Source organism: Vicugna pacos, chromosome 32 (assembly GCF_048564905.1).
Source record: "Vicugna pacos chromosome 32, VicPac4, whole genome shotgun sequence".
In the NCBI taxonomy this organism is placed as follows: Eukaryota; Metazoa; Chordata; class Mammalia; order Artiodactyla; family Camelidae; genus Vicugna; species Vicugna pacos.
Genome location: NC_133018.1, coordinates 19,938,098 through 19,958,555, shown reverse-complemented (window position 1 = coordinate 19,958,555; position 20,458 = coordinate 19,938,098). Strand labels below are relative to the sequence as shown.

Here is a 20,458-nt window from a genome sequence, read left to right as displayed (position 1 = left end):
CAGCCCTGACTGGGTGCTCCCCTCTTAACAGCAGGAAGCGAGGAGGAAGGTTTCTGCACCTTGGAGGTGAGAGCTGACTTGGGAAACGGATTCGAGCATCCTGGCTTCACCACAGTTGCTGGGGTGTGGGCATTTGAGTTCAGGAAGATAAGTCTGGGAGCATCTTTCTTGGAGCCAGGACTGGTGTGACTACAGACAGGAGATACAGCTGCTCCGTGATGCGGGCTTTCCTCTCCACACCCAGCACAGGGAGAGACAGGCTGAGAAGCGGGTTTTGAGCCAGGTTTCAGAAGGTGTCAGGAGTGGTCGCTGCAGTAATCGTCTTTTAAAAGTGAAGAAATAAATTCAGCAACTAAGTGTCAGAGCCTGAAGGTGCTCATCAGTCCTGGGCCCTTAGAAACAGTGCATGATAGGAAACACTGAAATTTTTCATCCTAACAATAGCTGAACATTGATTACCAAGGATTCTCTCTGTGCAAGCACTTTGCTGTCTTAAATTCATTCAGTCCTCACAGTCACCCTGATACAAGCACCAGTATTTTCTCCACGTCACAGAGGAGGAAAGGGCACACCGGGAGGTGAGATAACCTGCCTGATGTTACGCAGCTGCTGAGTGGCTGGAAACACAGGTTCCGTTCCAGGGCTGAGCACTTGGCCACACTGTCCCCTCCAAGGTGAGGATGTAGTAATGTATGACTGAATCCTCAGGAAACCCTGGTAAGGCAGGTGGACAGAGGCTGTTCCCATTTGATGGATAAACTTCAGATGGTAAATGATTTGTTCAGGGTGACAGCTAACAAATGCTTTAAGCTGACGCTGAGAATGGACCTTCTGCCTGTAAACCAAGGCCCCTACTCACAGTCCAACCTCCCTCAAGTGCCTGGGGCTGAGGGAACTAACAGCCTATCAAGGGCAGACGGTGTGCGGCGGGGACCAAGGTCTGGGCTGCACTGGGGGTCTTCCAGTACCAGACAGGCGCAGGTGATGACTCTGAGACCCCTCCCTGAGAATCAAGTCTGCTATATTAGACACAATAAAAATGACAACTATAGGGGGGAGGGTATAGCTCAAGTGGTAGAGCACATGCCTATCATGCCTGAGGTCCTGGGTTCAATCCCCAGTACCGCCACTGAAAAATCAAATAAGTAAACCTAATTACCTCCCCCCTGCAAAAAAACTAAAAAAAAAAAGGAAAGAAAAATGACAATTACAGCAGCTAAAATTTACGCTATGTGCCAGGCATTGTTCTAGCGGGGGGAACGTGCCTAACTTTTAATCCCCACAAGCAACCTCTGACCCCCATTATACAAATGAAGAAACTGTCCCCTAGGAAGACATTCAGCAAAACTCACACTGGTGTGTGGCCCTTTTGTAAAATAAAGAAAACAGAAAATCCAACCTTACTTTTTTCTACCTCTGCCCTGTTAAAAAAAACAGAATGACACAGGTAGCCTCGCCTGGCAATAAATATTTTAATTTGTTTCATTTTTATGATGACAAATAATTTTCAAGTTTATTTCCTTTTTTTTTTCTTTTAAATACAAAGCTAAACCACAAACAGGTACAACCAAGACATTTTTATCTCACATTTACACACTCCCATCGGATCCTCCTCCAATTCGCTGACCGCTGACCAGGCAAGTGCGGGTTGGGGGAAGACTTTCTTAGGTAGCACCGTCGTGAGGCCGGGGTTGAGGGCATCAAAGTTGAGGACAGGCTCTCATACCTGTCTCCATTCACATTTACCTGGGAGCAGGGGGGCCGGGAGACCCCAGGTCACAGCTCCAGAGCCCCGGCCCCTAAACTACAGGTTAACAGAAAGCGGGAATCGGTCCCCCTTGGGGAGGAAGCTACCTGCTCTTCCTGTCACAGTCAAGGTGAAAACTTTACCCTCAGCCATGATCCCTGGGCCACTGGCCTGCCCGCTCCCCTGCACCCCAGCAGCTGGGGTGGGGGGCCCTGCATTTCAGGGCATGTAGCTCACCCTTCAGTTCATGGCGGCATTTTCACAGGAAGGACACCAGGTGGTCTGACAAACAAAAGCCTTGACAGCAGGTCTGGAACTTTCAACCCGGCAGAATCAGGGTTGAGGTTGGGGGGGGGATTGGGTAAGTAATTTCTGGTCCCACTACAAAACTTTATTTTTGATTAGAATAGTGTACCATCTCAAATCTCTTCTACAGAAACAAAACCAAGGAAAAAAGAAAAAAAAACTTAAAAAAAAAACCCAAACAAAAACGCAGCCACTTCACTCACTTCAAGACCTATATACACGTTAAGTTGTCTTCTGTGGTTTTTTTTTTTTGTCTTTTTGCTTTTTGCTTTTTATTACTTTTTAAAATAAAACTCAGTGTTCACATTTCTATAAAGAAATCAACCAGTTTCGGGAAACCCTGCGCCGGCAGGGCCAGGTAAGCGATGCTTTGCCCTGCCCACATCTGCTTTGATTCCCCGCCCTGATGCTGCGAGGTGCCCAGAAAAGCGGCAGCCCGTGGAAGAGTGTTCTAGGCCCGGCCCGTGAGCCGCCGGGTCAGTGAGCTTTCGAGAAAGCAGAGGGGAAGACTATCTTACTGTGAAACCTTTTTTTAAAAAATATTCATACACTTCAATGTGCGCCTGTCGAGATGTCAGGAAACAAGAGCTTGGGAACATCCCAGCCAGGCCATGGCGAGGCGGCGTCTTCCTCATGCCCGCCTGCACTGGGACGTCGGAGGTGCGCGGGGGTGGGGGACAGTCCTGGCTCTTGGGTTGGAGGCAGGAGCATTGCCCGGCTTCCTAGTTCATGTTCGACTCTTTCCTCTAAAACCTGTGCCGAGTCTTTGACTGCACGGGAAGCACAAACGCTCGACTTGTATGCAAAAAAGGTACAAAAACAACTAGAATATAAAAGTTTTGGTAATATAAGGCCATCTGTTCAAGTCCACCTTGGAAACCTGTAACAGATATTTAAATACTACAGTGAAAAGGCATCTTAATATACTTTTTAAAAACATCTGAAGTAATTTGCTAAGATTAAGTGTGTAAAAAAAAAAAATCAATTCCCTTTGAGGGCACTTTGTCCATTGAAGAAGGGAGGCGGGGAGGGGAACGGGGCCGCTGGGCTAATGCTTCAGCCAGGGGTAGGCTTCGATGGAAGCCCTGCTGCGGTCCCCGTAGTCGTACAGGAGCTCCTCCCCGGCCTCGATGTCGCGGGAGGCGATGAGGATGAGGTGAGGCACGCCGCCGATGTCGTGCAGCTTGGTCTGGCAGTTCCCGCATTTACTGTGATTGATCAGCCTCCCCAGGCGGTTTGTCTCTCTAGTCGCATCCACGCTGGCGGGGAGGGAGGGAGGGAGGGAGACGGAGGGTTAAATTGATAAAAAAGCTTTTGAACCTAGCCAGAGTCACGCTTGCTCTCAGCTCTGGGGTGATGGTGATTTACAGCCCCGTCTCTGGGAGAGCAATTCGACTCGAAAAAATATCTTTAGGAGTCCGGGGAGGCGCTGACTAGGGTGACTGAGGCGGGGGAGGCCGCAGAGGGGAACGCAAAAGGCTCTTTGTGGCGGCACCGGAGGCAACTGTGGCATTGTGCGTAATAAACAAATGAACAAAAATCAGCCGTGCTGATACTGGGGGAGGTGTGCGGGGATAGGTGGGAACTCTCTGTACTTTCCACTCAGTTTTGCTGGGAACCTAAAACTGCTCTGAAAAATATAGTCTATTAAAAAAAACAATCAATGACACTGCCACATGGAGAACAGAAGAGTCAGCGATTCCGAGCTGCTGTGGCCAAGTGCCCGGAGAGGGAGCGGCCAGGTGAGCCCCCCAAGCAGGCTTTTACATGACTGGTCCACCTCTTGTCCGACGAGGTGGCATCCTGGACCGCTCCAATCCCCCAAAATAAAAATAGGAAGCGGGGAGAGCTACATCACAGCTTTGAAAACTGGTTAGGTAGCAAGAACTACACAGAAGCGGGAGTGGCAGAGCCAGGATGCCCTCGGGGGCTCTTTGGCTGGACCTATGCCAAGCTGGGGAAACACAGCTAAGAGCACTAGCAGACTTACCAGTAGGTTTTGCTCAGATACTGAAAATAGTACATGTAGCAGCCCGTGGAGGGGTCTTGTGCGTACAGAGCCTCCCGCTTCTTGGCATCGGTGATCTCAATGAGGTCCCCATGGTATTCCACCACAAACTCGCCCCGGGAGAACTGCTTGGTGGCAATCACACCCCTGCCTTTGCCATCGATGAGGTCAATCTGTTGGGAGGCACCGAGACAGAGCGTTGGTTCATAATAGCAACAAATGCCGCCGAACATGGCCAGCTGCCAGGGTGCCAGAGGTCTGCACTGTGTTCCTTAAACAGCTTTAGTGAGGTAGGTCATAAAATTCACTCATTTTACACGTACAGTTTGATGGGGATGATTAAATGCACCCAGCCGTGCGGCTATTGCCACATACCATCACCCCAAGGGGTTCCCTTGTGCCCATCTGCAGAGCACTGTTACCCTGGGTCCTCATGCGATCTGCTACCTGGGTGCCGTCCCCCCCATTTTGCAGATGAGAAAACGGGCTTAGAGAGCTTCCACGCAGGTAGGGAGTGATGCAGCACAAACTCTGACCCCATCTCAGCCCCTCTGGGGGGGCAGCAGGACCCAGTGTTCTGAGTCTCTCCATTACTCCATCACTGACCTCCCGGGTTTCTCCTCACTCCATTATAAACAGAGATTGGTGGGGGATGATTGCTTGAGAGAGCCAGACTTAAACTCAGATCCCTCTAGATGGTGGGTGGAAGCTGAGCTTTCCAACCCCAGGCCCCAAGCCAGATCGACCTGGCCACTGCTGCGCAGTGACTCCCCCTCATCCACCCAATGTGTCCGAAATATACCAAGAGGAAAGCAAATCTCCTGGGCAGGGCCATTTCCCAGCAAAGCAGTTTAGAAAAAAATTATCTTTATCCTTTTAAAAGTTTCCCCAGGCCTCATGCTAAATGAAAGAAGCCAGATACAACAGGCTTCATATTCTCTGATGCCATTTGTATGAAATGCCCAGAACAGGCAAATCCAGAGACAGAAGGGAGACGGGTGGCTGTCAGGCGCTGGGGGATGGGAATGAGAGTGACTGTGCTCTCACCAGGCTTCTGCTTGGGAGGACGAAGAAGTTCTGAAACTAGACAGAGATGATGCTTGTACCACACTGTGAATGTAGAGTGTACTTAATGCCGCTGAACTGAATACTTAACAAATGGTTACAGTGGTCAATTTTATGTCATACATATTTCATCATTTTTTAGAAGCTTCCTCAGGATAACATCTGACATACAAAGCCCGCTCTGTTTCCTTCGTGAGGCATTCCCTTAACGATAGTTTGAGTGTCTGGCCTCTCGACAACCTGAAGCAGCCTGCCTAGTCACAGTGACCATCAGAGGATTAAAGCAGCATGTTGGCCTCCGGACCAGGGAAGGTGCGACTTCACGGCCTGCGCCTCCCTGCAGCCAGCCCTGCTGCCCCATAATTACCTTCATTCCTTCTTCCTTCCCGCTTTCAATCAGTTCATCTATTCTTTTCCTTTCTTCAGACTGGGTGGGGAAGAAAGAAGAAACAAGAGCATCAGCATCCTCCGCTGGCCTGTTCCTGTAGCCCTGGCTCTCCGGGCTGCCCAGTTGTCCTCTGTGGCATCAGTCCCCAAAGATGCCTAGGCTCCCCAGATCCCATCCTCCCCTCATTGCCCATCTAGGGGACAACTCATCGCCTGGGGCTCAACTGGACCAGGAGGGAGACAGAGGTGGCCCAAGGGCAGAAGCAGGCTTGTTGCTGTGTTCTGTGTGGCCCATGCAGTGTTTCAAAAAAACATCTGAATCGCTGACATCTAAAAACCAGAAATCTGACTTCATATAAAATCAGCTAGGGCTGCTCAGAGGCTGTGTGCTTTAGACGGGGCATGTGTGTGCGCCATGTCCCTCCCATCTGATGGCCCCGGCAGACATCTCTGTTTAGGATCTAAGCTACGTCTCCACGGAAGCCGCTGCCATGGATGAGGAGAGGGCCTCCCACCCCAGAGTCAACAATGCCAGGAACAGAGAAGCTGTAAAGGAGTGGACACTAGTCTGGGGCCACTCCCCCCTGTTACCATGCCCACCCCTGCCTTGGGACACCAGGGAACCAACAAGAGCTAAACAAAAACAGACAGGAAGCGCCAACCTGGCATGACTCACCAGCGCGGACCCTCACCAAGTAGGACGGCACATATGGGAGTGGCTGGAACAGCAGAGCCCCCTCCCCCACATACACACACACAGAGGTCCACCAGACAGTCTCAAATCCCAGTCCACTCCTCTCCATTTCTATCACGGCCCCCTAGCCAAGCCACGCCTGTGCTTGCCTGGACACCTGCAACAGCTGCCTTGCTGGTATTCTGGCTTTTGACCATCAACCCCCTCCACTCCTGCCCCATTCTCCGCAGAGCAGCCAGAGGGGTCTTTTAAAAATGTAAATGAGATTGTATCTTTTTGCTTGGCCCACACTGGCTGGCTTTTACAGAGGCCAGGCTTGTAGGAACCTCCGGGCCTTTGCACTTGCCATTCCATTGCCTGGTATATCCTCTCCCTAATCCTTTTGCCTGGCTTGCTCCCTCCCTTCCTTCCAAGCTCTGCTCAAAAGGTACCTCCTTGGAGAAACTTCCCTACTGTGGCTAAACTACCTACCTACTGATTTATTAACGAGTGTCAGAGTGCTAGCGAAAATTATCTTGCTTTTCCATTGTTGTTGTTGTTGTTAATTGCTCCCCAATTAAATATACGCTCCATGAGTTCAAGGGCCTGATCTTGCTCACGGTGGAGTCTCCTGGCCTAGAACGGTACCTGGCGATCATAAGCCCTCAAAGCAATGACACAGAGCGCACTGTCACCTTGTTGAACAGTTAATTAGTTACAAGTGTGCCAAGACCAGTGAGCAGAATAAATGTGAGTAATCATGGGAAAGTGGGATAGGCGACGGGGGATTTTCCTGCTCTGACGGAACAGGGCAGAGGAGATGAGCTGAGGAGAATAGGAGCCAGGCCAGATGCCCTGAATATGAAGCCCTAGTCTGGGTTTCGCTCTGGAGTCTCAGGGGTTTGGGGCACGCAAACAACCAGCTCTGAGCTTCCTAAAGAGTTCCGGCAGCAGCCCACAGCAGGGGTGTGGGCAGGGATGTGGGCAGGGACTGTCTAGGGCCTGACTGGGAAGGGAGCAAGGCCTGCATGAGGGGGAGGGCCTGCCAACAGGAAAGAGGGAGGGATGCAGGAACTCCCGAGCTGGAATCAGCAGGCTGCCCGGCACATCAGGCCAGGGTTGGGCTGGGGATGACGAGGCCAGAGCACTGCCAACAATGCAGTCCCTGCCCCTGTGTGGGCTGTCACTCCACCCACAGCCAAGCCAACCAGCGAAGGGGCCCCCATGGCTAAGAAATGAGGGGTACAGGGCATCTCTCCAAGGCCCAGTTTCCACCCTCCTGTCCTGGCCCTGGATGCTGCCCTGGGCCTGGCCCCGCCCACTCTGTCTTTGGCCATGGCAAGGTGTCTGTAGGGCTCTTTATTTGTTCCACCTCAGCTACCCACATCCTCCTCTTACGTCCCGCCTGCCTGGGCCTCGGTTTTGGCCAGCCCAGGAGGGCGGTCAGGTCAGGCCTGACCTCCCCCTCAGATGAGGCCCAGCTGCCCCACCCCCGGGCTTCACCTCCGCCACCAAGAGAAGGCACCACCCTGCCAGCCACAGCCCCACCACCCCAGCCAACAGCCGCCTGGCTATCCTGGCCTGCAACCACCTGGCCATGGTGCTCTGAGCAGAGCCAACACAAACTGTGAAAGGCAAGCATGGTGCTCCCCGGCCTCTGGCTCGGCGTCCAGCGACAGGGCGAGCTTTATTGTGCCTGCAGACCCAGCTCTGGGGACCAAGTGCCTGCTCCCTTCCACCCATCTGCTGCAAGATTCAGTAGACCCGTGTCATGTCCCACGGTAGCCTTCACTCCTCCGAACAGAAAGGCCCTTGGTTTTTTTTTTTTTTTTAATTAAAAAGGCAAACTCAGCTGCCCCCACCCTGCAGCCCACGGCGGCCCTGGGTGGACCCCAGGCTCCCTGTGTGGGCAGCGGCCAGGCGGTGTCCCGGCTTCGGGGCTGGCACCGCCTCGCCCTCTGCAGTGCTGTCTAAGTGACCGAGCACAGCCTCCACTGCAGACGAACATTCTGTAACAGCTTGTTCTTGGCTGAAAGACACTGCCTTTCTAAGGAAATAAAGCCAAAGCTCCTCTCTAGGGGGAAATGGACCCCCTTTTACAGTTTTTTTAAATGAAGCCCTGGCAAGTCAAAGAAAAAGTGAGAAAGAGAGCGATCACCACATGTACAGCCACAGAGCTGATATCACAATGCTGAAGGAGTCTGTGTGGGTTGAAATGCTAACTAACACCCACAAGGCCGGGTCCCCGCGTCTCTGCAGGGGTGGCAACCCTGAGCACGACTCCCAGGCTTCGAGGCTGCTCTGCCAGCCCAGATGCCCGGGTGGGAGGGCGAGCAGAGCAGCCGGTGGGCTGCAGGGCCGGGCCACACCCGGGGTTCCTGCACAGGGAGGCAGCAGCCACACCTCACTGCATCAAATATTGACTGACTGCCGCAGAGCTCAGCACTTGGCAAACACAGTGGGCGGGGCCTCGCAGCCCAGCTGGCCTTCCTGCCTGGTTCTCACATGTTCCCAGGGCCAGGGCCGGGGGAAAAAGAGCAGAGAGGAGCCTCGGAAGGGACAATACCCTGGGAGACAAAGGTGATGACAAGAGTTAACTGGTGCCCACTGGCTCAGTTCTAGTGTTCCACGTGCATTAACAGATTTAATCCTCTGGACAAGCCCATATGTTTATTATCCCATCTTACAGACAGGACAGCAAGGCACAGAATGGTTATGTAACTGGCCCAAGGTCATCTAACCAGTGAGTAGTTCCCAAGTCACTGCTCTTCACCTCAAGACACAGAAACTTCTGGACAAAAAAGCCTCTGGCAGAACACGCAGCCTGGCACACCACGCTCCAATGGCCCTGCAACAAGTCCTGGAAAAGCCCCCTTTGTGGTGACCCCTGACTTCCCACCCCATGTCCCACAAGCGACAAGCCTCCTTCAGAGAAGCATCTCAACCAAGCCTCAAGGTGACCTAGCGCGTGATGATGACCCCACGAGACGGAGGAGAACACCAAGGCCACAGAGGCCAAGAGACCTGTCCCAAGATGATACAAAGAGCTCCGGCCGTGCGCACCACGCGCTGCCCACTGGGCCGCCCTGCCCTCCAGGAGCTGGAAGCAGAACCACGTGACTCTACCTGCAGCTCAGCTTTGCTCTTCCTGGAGCTCCTTCGCACTGGATAGAAATCTGTGAGTTTGCGATTCTGTTGCGTTTTTCCTTGAGCTCTGGGGTGGGAAAGGAAGAGGAGGAAGCAAGTCTTAGCACTGAGACCACATTCACATCCAGGAAGCACACGACCCCTTAGGAAGGGGACTCCTTGGAAACAATGTCACTTAAACACCTTTGTCCACTGGGGCCTGGGGTCACTTAGGCTCACCTGCCCACGGGGGCCTCCGAGTGTCAAAGACAGGCTGCCTACTCTCGGCAGGGACGGGGCTCTTGAGCTCTGGACCCCGCCAGACCAAGATGCTGACAGACAGCGGTGCCCCTGGTGGGAACTCAGATGTCTGAGCCTTACTGCGAGAGGGGCTGAGACAGTGGACGACTTCCCCCCGGCTGGCACTGGCATCAGGACCAGGCTGCCTGCGTGAGCGCGGGGGAGCCCCAGGGAGCACTTACTTTTTCCTGGGTGTCTGTTTGCCCCTGACAGGCTTTTTCAGGGCTTGCTTGGCAGCGGCTGCATTGGGAGAATCACAAGACGAGGTTGGGGTTTTGGGAGGTTCTGCAGCTTCAGATTTTTGGTTTGGAAAAGGTGCCAGGGGACCCCTCCTGGCGTCTTTGATCTTGTGTTCATCGGCCTTCATGGTGCTTCGCATGGCATTCCCAGAGTTTCTTTTCTCTGTGGGCAGAGGATGGAGAGAGACAGGCTTATTCCAGACTCTCTGTCTCCCGCTTCCTAGCCCTCGGCTGTGTTCTATCTAAGAAGGCCACCAGTGTGTGGGGCAGCAGTGCCCTTGGGCTGTTAAGCCTGGTGTCCACTGACAGGTGTCTTGGGAAAAGCATATGGCTTTACTTTTTGACCCAGACACCAGGCAGAGCTCTTGGTCTTCCACATTTTTTTTCCCCTTCAGCTTTGTTGAAGTATAACTGATATATAAAATTATAAGATACTCGAAACGTTACACCATGGTGAGTTGACATACACATTGTGAAAGGATTCCTCCCACCATATTAATCAACTCATGAGGTTTTCTGCATCTTGAGGGGACGAGCCCTTCAAGCAGAAGCACCACGGCCCACAACACTGGCAAGAGGGCTCCCTCAGTGGCTTCTCGGGAAGTGGGCTGCAGACCCCAGAATAAAAGGCTAGATTCCTAAAGAGCTGGGCCAGCGTTGGTGGACAGGAGTAAGGCAATAAAACAGAACCCCTCTCCCAGTAGAGACCGCTTCCCCAAGAGCTGCCTGGCGTGATTCATTTCACTCTTTTTAAAAAAATTCCCTTTTGTAACGGTTGAAGCCCGGCATTCATCGGGGTCCTCAGCACGGTGCCCCGACAGCCGTCAGTATGTTGCGAGGGATGTCGCAAGTGACTTGTTACTAAAAATAGCTGTGGAGCACTAGTGTTGAACTATTTTTTTCCAGAAAATAATTTACTTTTTAAAAATAAGTAAATAAGGAGAGGGTATAACTTAGTGGTAGAATGCGTGCTTAGCATGCACGAGGTCCTGGCTTCAATTTCCAGTACCTCCATTAAAAAAATAATAAATAAATCCAATTACTTTCCCCCACCCAAAAAAATAAATAAATAATAAAAAGAAGTAAATAATACATTGCTGGTGGGAATGTAAAATGGTGCACGTTGGAAAAGAGTTTGGCAGTTCTTTAAAATGTTAAACACAGAGTTACCATGTGACCCAGCAATTCTAATCCTAAGCTTCTATTAAGAGAATTAAGAACACACGTCTACACAAAATACCTGTATACGGACATCTGTAGCAGCTTATTCATAACAGCCAAAAAAATGGCAACCCAAACATCCATCAGCTGATGAATGGGTAAATGAAATGTGGTCTATCCACATGATGGAATATTACTCAGCCACAGAAAGGAACGAAGTACTAATACATGCTACAACATGGATGAACCCTGAAAACATTATAATGCCAACACATTATAAGGCCAGACACAAAGGTCACATACAGTATGATTCTGTTTATATGCAATGTCCGGAATAGGCAAATCCATAGAGATAGAAAATAGATTAGCGGTTGCCTGGGGCTGGAGGGAAAAGGAGGAATGGGGAATGACTGTGAATAGATAAAGGGTTTCTTTTTGGGGTGATGAAAATGTACTAGAACTTGACATGACAGAGGTGATGGTTGCACATATCTGTGAATATGCATTGAACTGTACCCTTTAAAATGGTGACTTTCAGGGTATCAGAATCATATCTCAATAGACAGAAGAGGAAAATAAACATGTCAGCACCCATCCAGAGCACTCTCAGTCCCTTACATGCCTTCCTGAGTGGAACGAGAGAGAGTTAAGGCCGAGACGTCGGCATGACCCTAGGAGTGGGTGGGGTTCGGTGCTCGTGGACGTCAGCTGTCACGTCAGTCTGCGTCAAGGCAGGAAAAAGGTAGAGAGTCACGGACAAGAGCCTGGCCCCTGGGGTCTCCTCCAACGTACATCCAGCCTCCAATTCTAATTTTTGCCATTTAGTGAAACCACGAGTCAAACAACCTAGTTTGTGTACTATGTTATGATTTAGGACAATCTATGTTCTGCCCAGTTCTAGAAGGGATGGGAGACTGGCTAACCACCATCAGGAGAGAGCTCCTCCCCCAGTCCCAGTGTGGTGAGTGCTACCCTGCGTAGAGATGCGGGGAGGAGCAGGCGTGATGCTTGCAGTCCAGTGGGGGAAAGGGCTGAGTATGCAGCCTTCACAAAGTCTTTCTGCACTCATGCTTTACCTGGTCTTCAGAACAGCCCTGTAACATAAGACTCCCTTCTCTCCCACTGCACAGATGAGAGAACTGAGGCTCAAAAAGAGCAGCAAACTACCCTCGCCCCTTCCTTTTATCAGTGGCAGAACCAGGATTAGAACCTAAGTCATCTGAAATAACATCACCCCATGCACCAGGGGAATCAAGCCCAGGGCTGGCTCCTGCCCCGGGTTCTCCGTTCTGGCCCCAGAGGCTGAGCTACACCATCCCTTGTGGCACTTTGTTAATGAATACAAAGCTTCCTTGTATGGAGCTGCTGGTAGCCAGAGTTCTGCTTCTTTAAGGCAAGTGTTAATTAGAAAGGAGCACAGTGAATTGGGGAAAGCTCATGCACCCCCACTGCCCCTTTAAAATGGAATATTTGGATTAGAGCAAGATTTCTAAGAGGTTTCAGCATGTTTTACAGGGCCAGACAGAATTTTCAGTAACCGTTTATTTTCTTGCTCCATAGTTTAACTCCAAATCTCATTCCAGAGGATGCTGCTTCAGAGAGTAGCACGAACACTTGAGTGGAAAGAAAATTTAGGACTGAAGTCAAGGCCATCTCGTAAATGGGAAGGAAGTCAGTTCTTTGGGTTCACACGACTCTGCCGGAGTGCAAGAGCCTGGTCTGGACAACCCAGACTCATAACTTCTGCACTTTTAGCACCTATGAATCCCTTTAACTGCAGGTCAGGTGCTGCATTTTTGCAGCCTGGCAACTAATCAAGCCTGAAGGACATGCTACCACTTGTGAAAGCAGGGAGAACCAGTTAGACCAATAGGGCACATGCCCTGGAAAAGGCCACCCTTTCCGTGTGTCTGTGTTTCTCAACAGCAAGACAGAACATGGTTCAAACCTTTCAAACTCTGGCGTGAGAGGGCTGGATAAAAATTTAACATACATGCATCATTATGCAGGATGCAACCCAATCAGCCATGGTCAGAACAAGGCCGCATCACAGGCTTACCGTCGCGTTTCCTGTAGATGCCGGATAATGGCTTCCCCTGGCATTTGACCTCGTGATGTGCAACTGAGTTCTCTTCCTGAAGGGGGGAACGCATTCCAGAGCATTTGTTCGGGCTCATGTAGGTATAGATCTTTGATTGCCCGGTAAACACGTTCTCCTAAAACGACAAACGCATATTCTGAAAGAGGCTTCAAAAAGAAGAAGATCTCACAGCATTTAAGCAAAGAAGGGGCAATCAGGATACAATCCACAAAAAAACAGACAACGTCGCTCAAAAACTGGGCTACCAGGGGAAGCCAGGCCCAGTAGAGCAGTGGAGGGTCTAGAATTCCCCCCCCCAACCCCGTCCAAGTCGGTCTCTAATTCCAGTCGCTGAGGCGGGGCGTCTGGCCAGGGGGAGAACCAGTTGTCCACAAAGGTCTATATGAGAAGGAGGTAACCCACCAGTCTCCGGGAGGTCAGAACAAGCAGGGTAAACAAGGCTGGGATCTGAAGGGCCGGCCTCTGCGCAGGAGCTGACTGCCCTGGCAGGAGTTTCTAGCACAGAGACAGGTCTCAGAGAACCTGACTGACCACTTCTCGGTGGTGAGGTCAGCCGGTAGGACTTGCCATTACTGTCCCAGCCTTCTGTGTGCCCAAGCCAGGCCCCCCTTAAATCCTCCCAGGGCTGCGGACTGGACTGTGGTTTTGATAATTCTCGTCGGCTAACTGGGGACTGCAGAGCTAGTGAAAGCAACGCCTAGGGCCAGCGCGTTTAGGGCGGTCGCTATTGCGGTGGGCAGGCAGGTGGGGCGGTACAGGTCACTGCCGGTGTCTCTGGGTGTGGGGCCTCTCCTCTGAGTAAGTGCAGACCGGAGGAGGGCTTTCCCAGAAACACTGCTGGGCCTTTCTGCCTGGTGAGCCATTGAACACCAAGTCAGCGAGACCCGTGACCTCCTTGAGGGCCCCGGGCAGGCCCCGCACACTCTGGGAAGGCAGCCACCGGGGTGGCTGGGTCTCGGGGCATGGAAATGCCATAAAGACACAAACTTTTCCGAGGTCGAACATTGCCAGGGTCATGGCGGAGCGAGTGTGGACGCCACTCCCAGGCAGGCAGCAGAAAAGGAAGCTGCCCGGCCGGGCGCCCCGCCCGCACCCCCGCCCCAGGGCTGCGGGCGCGCCCACGTGCTCTCGGAGCCGGGCCGGCGGGGGCGCCCGGCCGCAAGGCCCCTCGGGGCGCGCCGAGCGAGTGCGGGGAGGGTGCCTGCTTACCCCGTTGGTGCGGGGCCTCCCCGGGCCCCTCCGCTCCACCATCTCCGGGCCCGGGGCCGTCGCTGCCACCGCCGCCGCCGCCGCCGCCGCCTCCACCGCGCGGGGCTTGGACATCTTCCTGCCTGGAGAGGGGGACCCGGGGGAAGCGGGGGAGGGGGCGCTCAGGGCGCGGCGGGGCGGGGAGCGGGGCCGCCCGGGCCGGGCGCCGCGGTGGCGCCTCCCGCCGCAGCCATGTTCCGAGGGCCCGGCGGCGGTGGGCCGCCCGCACCGCCGGGAGGCCGGGGCCGGCCGGCCGGGCCGGGCCGGGGCCCGCGTCGCCCTCCCGCCGCCCGGCCCGGCCGGGCCCCGCGCGCCGCCCGCCCCCCGCGCGGCCGGGCCCGACACACCCACCTGCAGCCCGGCCAGGCCCATGGCGGCGCGCCCCGCGCCCTCGCCGTCGCGGCCCGGCCACCACCGCTGCCGCTGCCGCTGCTGCTGCTGCTGCCGCCGCCACCAGCGCCGCCGCGGCGCCCCGGGGAAGGGCCGGCGGCGCCCCACGGCGCCCCCTTCCCCCATGGCCTGCGAGGCTGGGCCCGGCACCGCGCGCCGCGGCAGCCCCGGCCGGCCCGGGACCGAGGACGCAGGGAAGGAGGCGCTGGCGGCGCGTCCTCCGCGGCCCGCCCGCTCGCCACCGCCGCCGCCGCCCACCGTCCGCTCCCGGCCGGGGAGGGGGGCTGGCAGGGGCGGTGCTGCGAGGCTCCTCCGGAGGGAGGGAGGGAAGGAGGGAGGGAGTGAGCGAGGGAGGGCGGGCCCCGCGGGCGCGACGAATCCCGACTCGGGCGCGCCCCCTCGCGCGCGTCCTCAGCCACTCGGGGAGGAAGGGGTGGGAAACATGATAATAGCCCGGCTCCTTCCCTTGCAGCTCAACGGATATTTCGGGAGACCTGTCGGTGCCAGGCGCAGTCAGCTGCGGTGAGCGCGACAGGCGAGAGCCCTTCTGTGCGCCGGTGCGCACGGAGCGTCTTCCTGGGCATTTAATCCTCCCCGCAAGCCCCTGGCAGCCAGGTTCTGGGGCAAACCCGTTCACGATGAGGATGCTGAGGCTCCAGGGAGGTGCAGGGGGCTTGCCCAAGGCCACAGAACTAGAAAGTGATCGGGTCAGGTGTGAAACCGAGGCGGTCTGCACTTGACCGGTACAGACCCTGGGGAGATAGAGCCAGGAATTATAATGGTATGTTTACTGGGTGCTTCTCTTGCATACGTTATCTCATTCAGACCTCACAACAGCCCTGTGAAGGTAGACACCATTATTATCTCTTCCACAGACAAAGAAAACAAGGCTGAGAGAAGTGAGGAGCTTGGCCAAGTTCTCAGAACTAGAAATAGATTTCCAGGCCAACAGACCCCAGAGCCTACACTCCCAGCCACTACCTTCCGGTTTACAGATGAGGAAATGAATAGGGAGGAGCCAATGGTATCGCAGAAGGGTTTAGCAAGTCACCCAGGTCTCCTTTACCCCAATGAGAAAATGTCCTAGGCAGGCAGGGGTTCCAGGCTCTGTAGTGTCTCCACATAGCTTACTGCCCTACACCAATGTGCTGTAGCCATTAGGGTTTGAGGGCCAACGGCCAGAGAGTCCCTGTATCTGTGCAAAGTCATAGATGCAAACAAGACACCTCGGGGCATCTAGCTCTTGCTGCTTGGATTATGGCCTGGGAGGCAAAGATTGGGTATCTCTCCCTGCATCTGCCCCAGAAGTGCTTTGTGACCACAGCCAAGTCCCTTCCCCAGTCTAGGCCTCAGCATCCTCACGGATAACAACCAAGAACTATGAATGCCATACCCCACCCAGGGCACCTTCCAACATCCACAGATAAACAAATGGCTGTCACTTTAAGTAGCTGCCTCCCCTTAGAAGGGATAAGACAGTGGATTAAATGGCAAGGCACTGCTCAGGACAATGCATCCCAAATCAGCTCGTGCTTTAGCATCCTTCAGAGGAGGGCTAGGGAAATTGCCCTCCCCCATCCCTACCCAACCACTAACTCCAGTGGGGTAGGGCACTCTGCCTGTTTAAATACCCAAGGGGCTATGCAGAGAGTTACAGAGGATTCTAAAGTGACATTGTGACACCCAGGTTGAGCCATTTGAAACAGTGTCTGTTACCTCTGCAGGGTAGAGAAGGTTTGTAGTTTGTTGCCAAACTATCATGGGAATCATGGTTTGGGAGTAGGAAGCAGCTTCTTAGATAGTTATGTCCAATTCTCTACTATTTTAACTCCCCCCACCTCCACTATACACACATACTTTAGAGCTTTCTCTATTTTAGCCCATAAATGCAGGGGATACATTAAAATACAAGTCTAGCACTCATCCCTCTCAATTCTGCAGCTCTAGTACCTAGAAAATGTAGCACAAATCATTCAGTATAAGTTTCAAAACACTTTCTTGTCTCTGTACATGAGGTGTTCATATATATACAACAAATACATATAGCCATCAGCAGACATAAAAACCCTTAATGCTGTCAGGGATCTCACAGAAATAGAATTCAATCGCAAGGATACTAATAGCTAACACTTTTGAATGTTTACTGTGTTAGGCCCGATAATAATGCATTATTTACTTTAATCTTCCCAACCATTTATGAGAAGGTACTATTCCTATTTCACAGATGTATAAATTAAGGCTTGGCAAAGATAAATCACTTGCCTAAGGGTTACGAGACTGAAATAGTGAAGAAGCTGGGATCTGAACCCAGTTCTGCTGTATGAGGGTACTTTACCAGAAAAAATGTATACTGCTTTCCTCCAACTCAGACACCAAAATACCAATTCAATCATTCAACAAGCATTTACTGACTACCTACAGTGTTCCCAGCCCCATGCTAAAGACACAACAGTGAACTTAGAGAAAGATGGAGCACGGTGAGGCCAGAGAGGTCAGTAGACCCCTGAAGGCCATGATGAGGGCTGTGGATTTGATCCTAAGAGCAAAGGGGAGGTTCAGGGTGGGGGGAGTACTGAAGGCCACATGATAAACATCTGTGTTCTTGGGGACCACTCCAGCTGCTGAGGCATAATAAACTGGAGATGGTAACAATGGAAAGAGGCAGACCAAGTAGGAGGCCATCTGATAGTGGGTGCAGAGATGGAGAAAAGTAGAGACTGACCTTGCTCAAACCAATACCCTCAAGGCTGTAAATACGTACCAGATTGTAAAACTTCAAAACCAGAGAGGAGTTGCCTGGTATCTGAACATTTTCTTCGTGTGACTCAGCAAGGCTCTCAAAGTGTACTACAAGTTAGGAACAAAGACTGCTTTTCTAGAAGAAAAGACTGACCCTTCATTTGAAGTACTGTAAATGATTCAATATCTACCACGCTAAACGCCCAATTTAATGGTTTGCAAGAATAATGGAGCCTAAGAAATAAATGACTACTCATTTGTGGGTCAAGTGAGTCACAGAGAATCTCTAACCAGTATGTTTTAAAGGTGATTTGTAAGCCTGTCATGGCAGAAGCTGGGAACACTCATCTTCACTTTGAATAAGTTAAGGGAAGTAGAGTGGAACGAATAAAGACACAGAATGGCCAGAGTCTGGACAGTGACTTTGGACTTCAGCTTCCACCTCTGAAAAATGGAAAAAAACAGTTTGTAAAGGTTAACTGAGTTAATAAAGTACCTGGCCCTCAATGGTAATTATTATTTGCCCATATTAAGTATTTAAGTGGTTCAGTGACAAAGTGGTTCATTTTTTCCCCCATAGATTAATTAGAGCAAGCTATTTTTTTTTAAATTGACTACTGTTGAAACAGGTAGGTTAAATGATTTTGCTGTGATGGGAAAAATGAGTCAGGGAAGCATAGCTTTATTCAGATTTGTCACAGAAATTACTCAGATATTAGTAAATATACTTTGAGATGCTTAACAACTTTCCTGAAGGAAAATATTCACCTTAATTTTCTCTGTCGATTGAGTTATGAAGCTCTTTAACTTGAAGTTCATGATGCCTCATTTCTTAATTATAATCTGGGTAAATCTTGTCCCAAAAGACCCTAAAGGGATGCTGGGAGAGTAAATGATGCAACTGGGTGCAGGGGCTGAAAACAAAGAGGTCCAGTAAATACTTGCTGAATGAATCCTTATTCATTATGATCTCTATAGGGAGAATACTGCATTAAGGCAGATCCCTCCGAACATGTAATACCTTGGAATTTTGAGGGAAAGTTAAAACCTCAACTTATTTTTTTTAAGTAATAATTCTACTCAACCATAACGCTCAGATTTTTGCATGAAGGAGACACAGCGGCTGGAACTGACCAGCGATTGGAGATCACTTTGCCGCATAACGTGGATCTTACTGTTCTGAAGCAAACTAAGTGTGCAAAGAACTTCAGGCAGGGACACCGCCTCCCTCGCTGCTGCACAATCCCACCCAAGCCATTTCCCGTGGGCAGGAGTCCTGATAGGTGCGGGGCGAAGGATCGCCCTGGGAGGTGCCAGGGGACTCGCCTCACCCCAAAGTGGGCCATGGGGGCCCGTCCCCGCCCCAGCGGCGCAGAGCTGACTCAGGGCGTGGGGAAGGAAAGGAAGGCGCCTGCCGCGGTGTAGACTCCGACGCGCTCCTCACCATGTAGGTTACCGATCTGTGCCCTCGCCTTGGGGTCACCTACTTTCTCGACCAGAGAGAGCTCTAGGCAGGCGAAACCTCGCCCTCTCCCCTATTTGTATCAGTAACAACCATTCCCCGGAGGTGCCCAGCGTTTCAGTTTCCAAACAGCTTTGACATATGGCCCCATTACCTCCGGAGAGGCAGGCCAGCGGGTGCCCACACATGACAGAGGGGAAACCGAGGCAGGGGGGTGTGGGGGCTTCCGGGGGCTTCGGAAGCATGGGGGTGGCCAGGTACGGAAGGTTCCGCAGCCCCCCCTCCCCACTTCCCCCCTTATACCCGCGCTCAGTCTGAGCAGCCCGCGGGACAGCGCCTCCTCGCCGCCGCTCGCGCCACCTCTGTCCCACCTCCAGCGCGACCCCAGACCCCAGCTGCCCCGGCGCTGGCCACCTGGGCCAATACCTCTAGCCATGGCCCTGCTCTGTCACCGCCTGGGATCTCCCGGGAAACGCAGCTTTCGAAAAAAGTTGCAACAACTGTAGCCAACTGCTCCGCCGGGCCCCGGCTGCTACCCTGATTGGTGCCGCCGCCCGTCTCTCCCCGGGGAGCCCGCCGTGATAGGCGCACTCTGGAGGGAAAGCCCGCCCTTCTCCCCGCCTCCCCGGCGCGGGCGGGGCAAGCGGCCGCACTTTCTACAAACGCTTTCAGGACAGGTCCCAGCGGAGGAGATGGGAGGGGGTTTAAATTTTACCGTCTCTCTGCGTTGATTGGCTGAGCTGGAAGGACACCTTTGCTGCCATTGGGAGGCCCCAAACTCCGCCCTCCCGGTGCTGAAGCTCCGCCTCAGGAGGGTCAGTCACGTGGCTGGAGGCCAGGGCTCAGAGTAGACCTGCTCAGGACTTCCGGTTTTTCTCGGGTTTGCCTGGAAGACGACCTTTGACCCCTCGACCTCCCCTTATGGCCTGGGAAGCCCCGCTCTGAGCAGTTTAATATCTGCACCACCTTGACCTTTCCAGGAGTTTAATCCATTCACTCCTAGGTTTGAAAGGTTTATCCAGTCTATTCTTCCAGTATTCGAAACCCGCTGGCACAGCTCCTACCAACTAACTGAGTCAGCCTCCCAGAACTACAGGGATCCTAGCCCAACACACCCACCCATTTTACAGATGGGGAAGCCGAGGACCAGCGGGAACAGGTAACTTACTTGCCGCCCAATGTCACCCAGCAGTTTAATTGCAGGTCCTGGGTCAGTCTTTTGACTGTTAGTCCACTAGAGGGCTACCTTAACCCCAGGGAAACCACTCTGCACCTTTTCCCACCCAGGAGAGCCTCAGTCAGTATGATCCCAGAGAAGCACAGGTGTCATGGGTATTCTTTGCTTTGAACACTGGTAAGCTCTTCCCTTGGGACACCTCCTGGATATAGGGGCAGAAGTCACTCATCCATTCTCTCTCTTTGGGCCCCAGGAAGATTTTGGAATCCCCACCATTACACCAGCAAAGTACGAGAGCAAAACAAGGTGATAATATGTGAAAGCCCCGA

At 52.7% G+C, this 20,458-nt stretch overlaps 1 protein-coding gene and 1 non-coding gene across 6 annotated transcripts; one reads left to right on the top strand and one right to left on the bottom strand.

Moving 5' to 3' along the window:
• Positions 1-1,055: 1,055 nt before the first annotated feature.
• On the top strand, positions 1,056-1,129 carry TRNAD-AUC (transfer RNA aspartic acid (anticodon AUC)). The gene has a single exon. It is a non-coding gene; the product is annotated as a tRNA-Asp (tRNA).
• Positions 1,130-1,453: 324 nt separating this feature from the next.
• On the bottom strand, positions 1,454-19,621 carry KMT5A (lysine methyltransferase 5A). Of its 5 annotated transcripts, XR_012066368.1 has the most exons (9): positions 19,379-19,509; positions 17,782-18,404; positions 14,713-15,503; positions 13,072-13,228; positions 9,795-10,014; positions 9,313-9,400; positions 5,494-5,553; positions 4,044-4,234; positions 3,103-3,312 (listed from the first exon to the last, which is right to left on the bottom strand). XR_012066368.1 is itself a non-coding variant. In XM_072953269.1 (8 exons), exons 1-8 carry the CDS (start codon positions 19,386-19,388, stop codon positions 3,102-3,104), a joined length of 1,059 nt encoding a protein of 352 aa, XP_072809370.1. In that variant the 5' UTR covers positions 19,389-19,509; the 3' UTR covers positions 1,454-3,101. The 5 variants fall into 5 exon arrangements, 4 of the variants coding, with proteins under 4 accessions (XP_072809370.1, XP_072809367.1, XP_072809371.1 ...); XM_072953269.1 differs by lacking the exons at positions 14,713-15,503; positions 17,782-18,404 and adding an exon at positions 14,323-14,444 and having other exon boundaries at positions 1,454-3,312; XM_072953266.1 differs by lacking the exons at positions 17,782-18,404; positions 19,379-19,509 and adding an exon at positions 14,323-14,444 and having other exon boundaries at positions 1,454-3,312; positions 14,713-15,403.
• Positions 19,622-20,458: the final 837 nt, after the last annotated feature.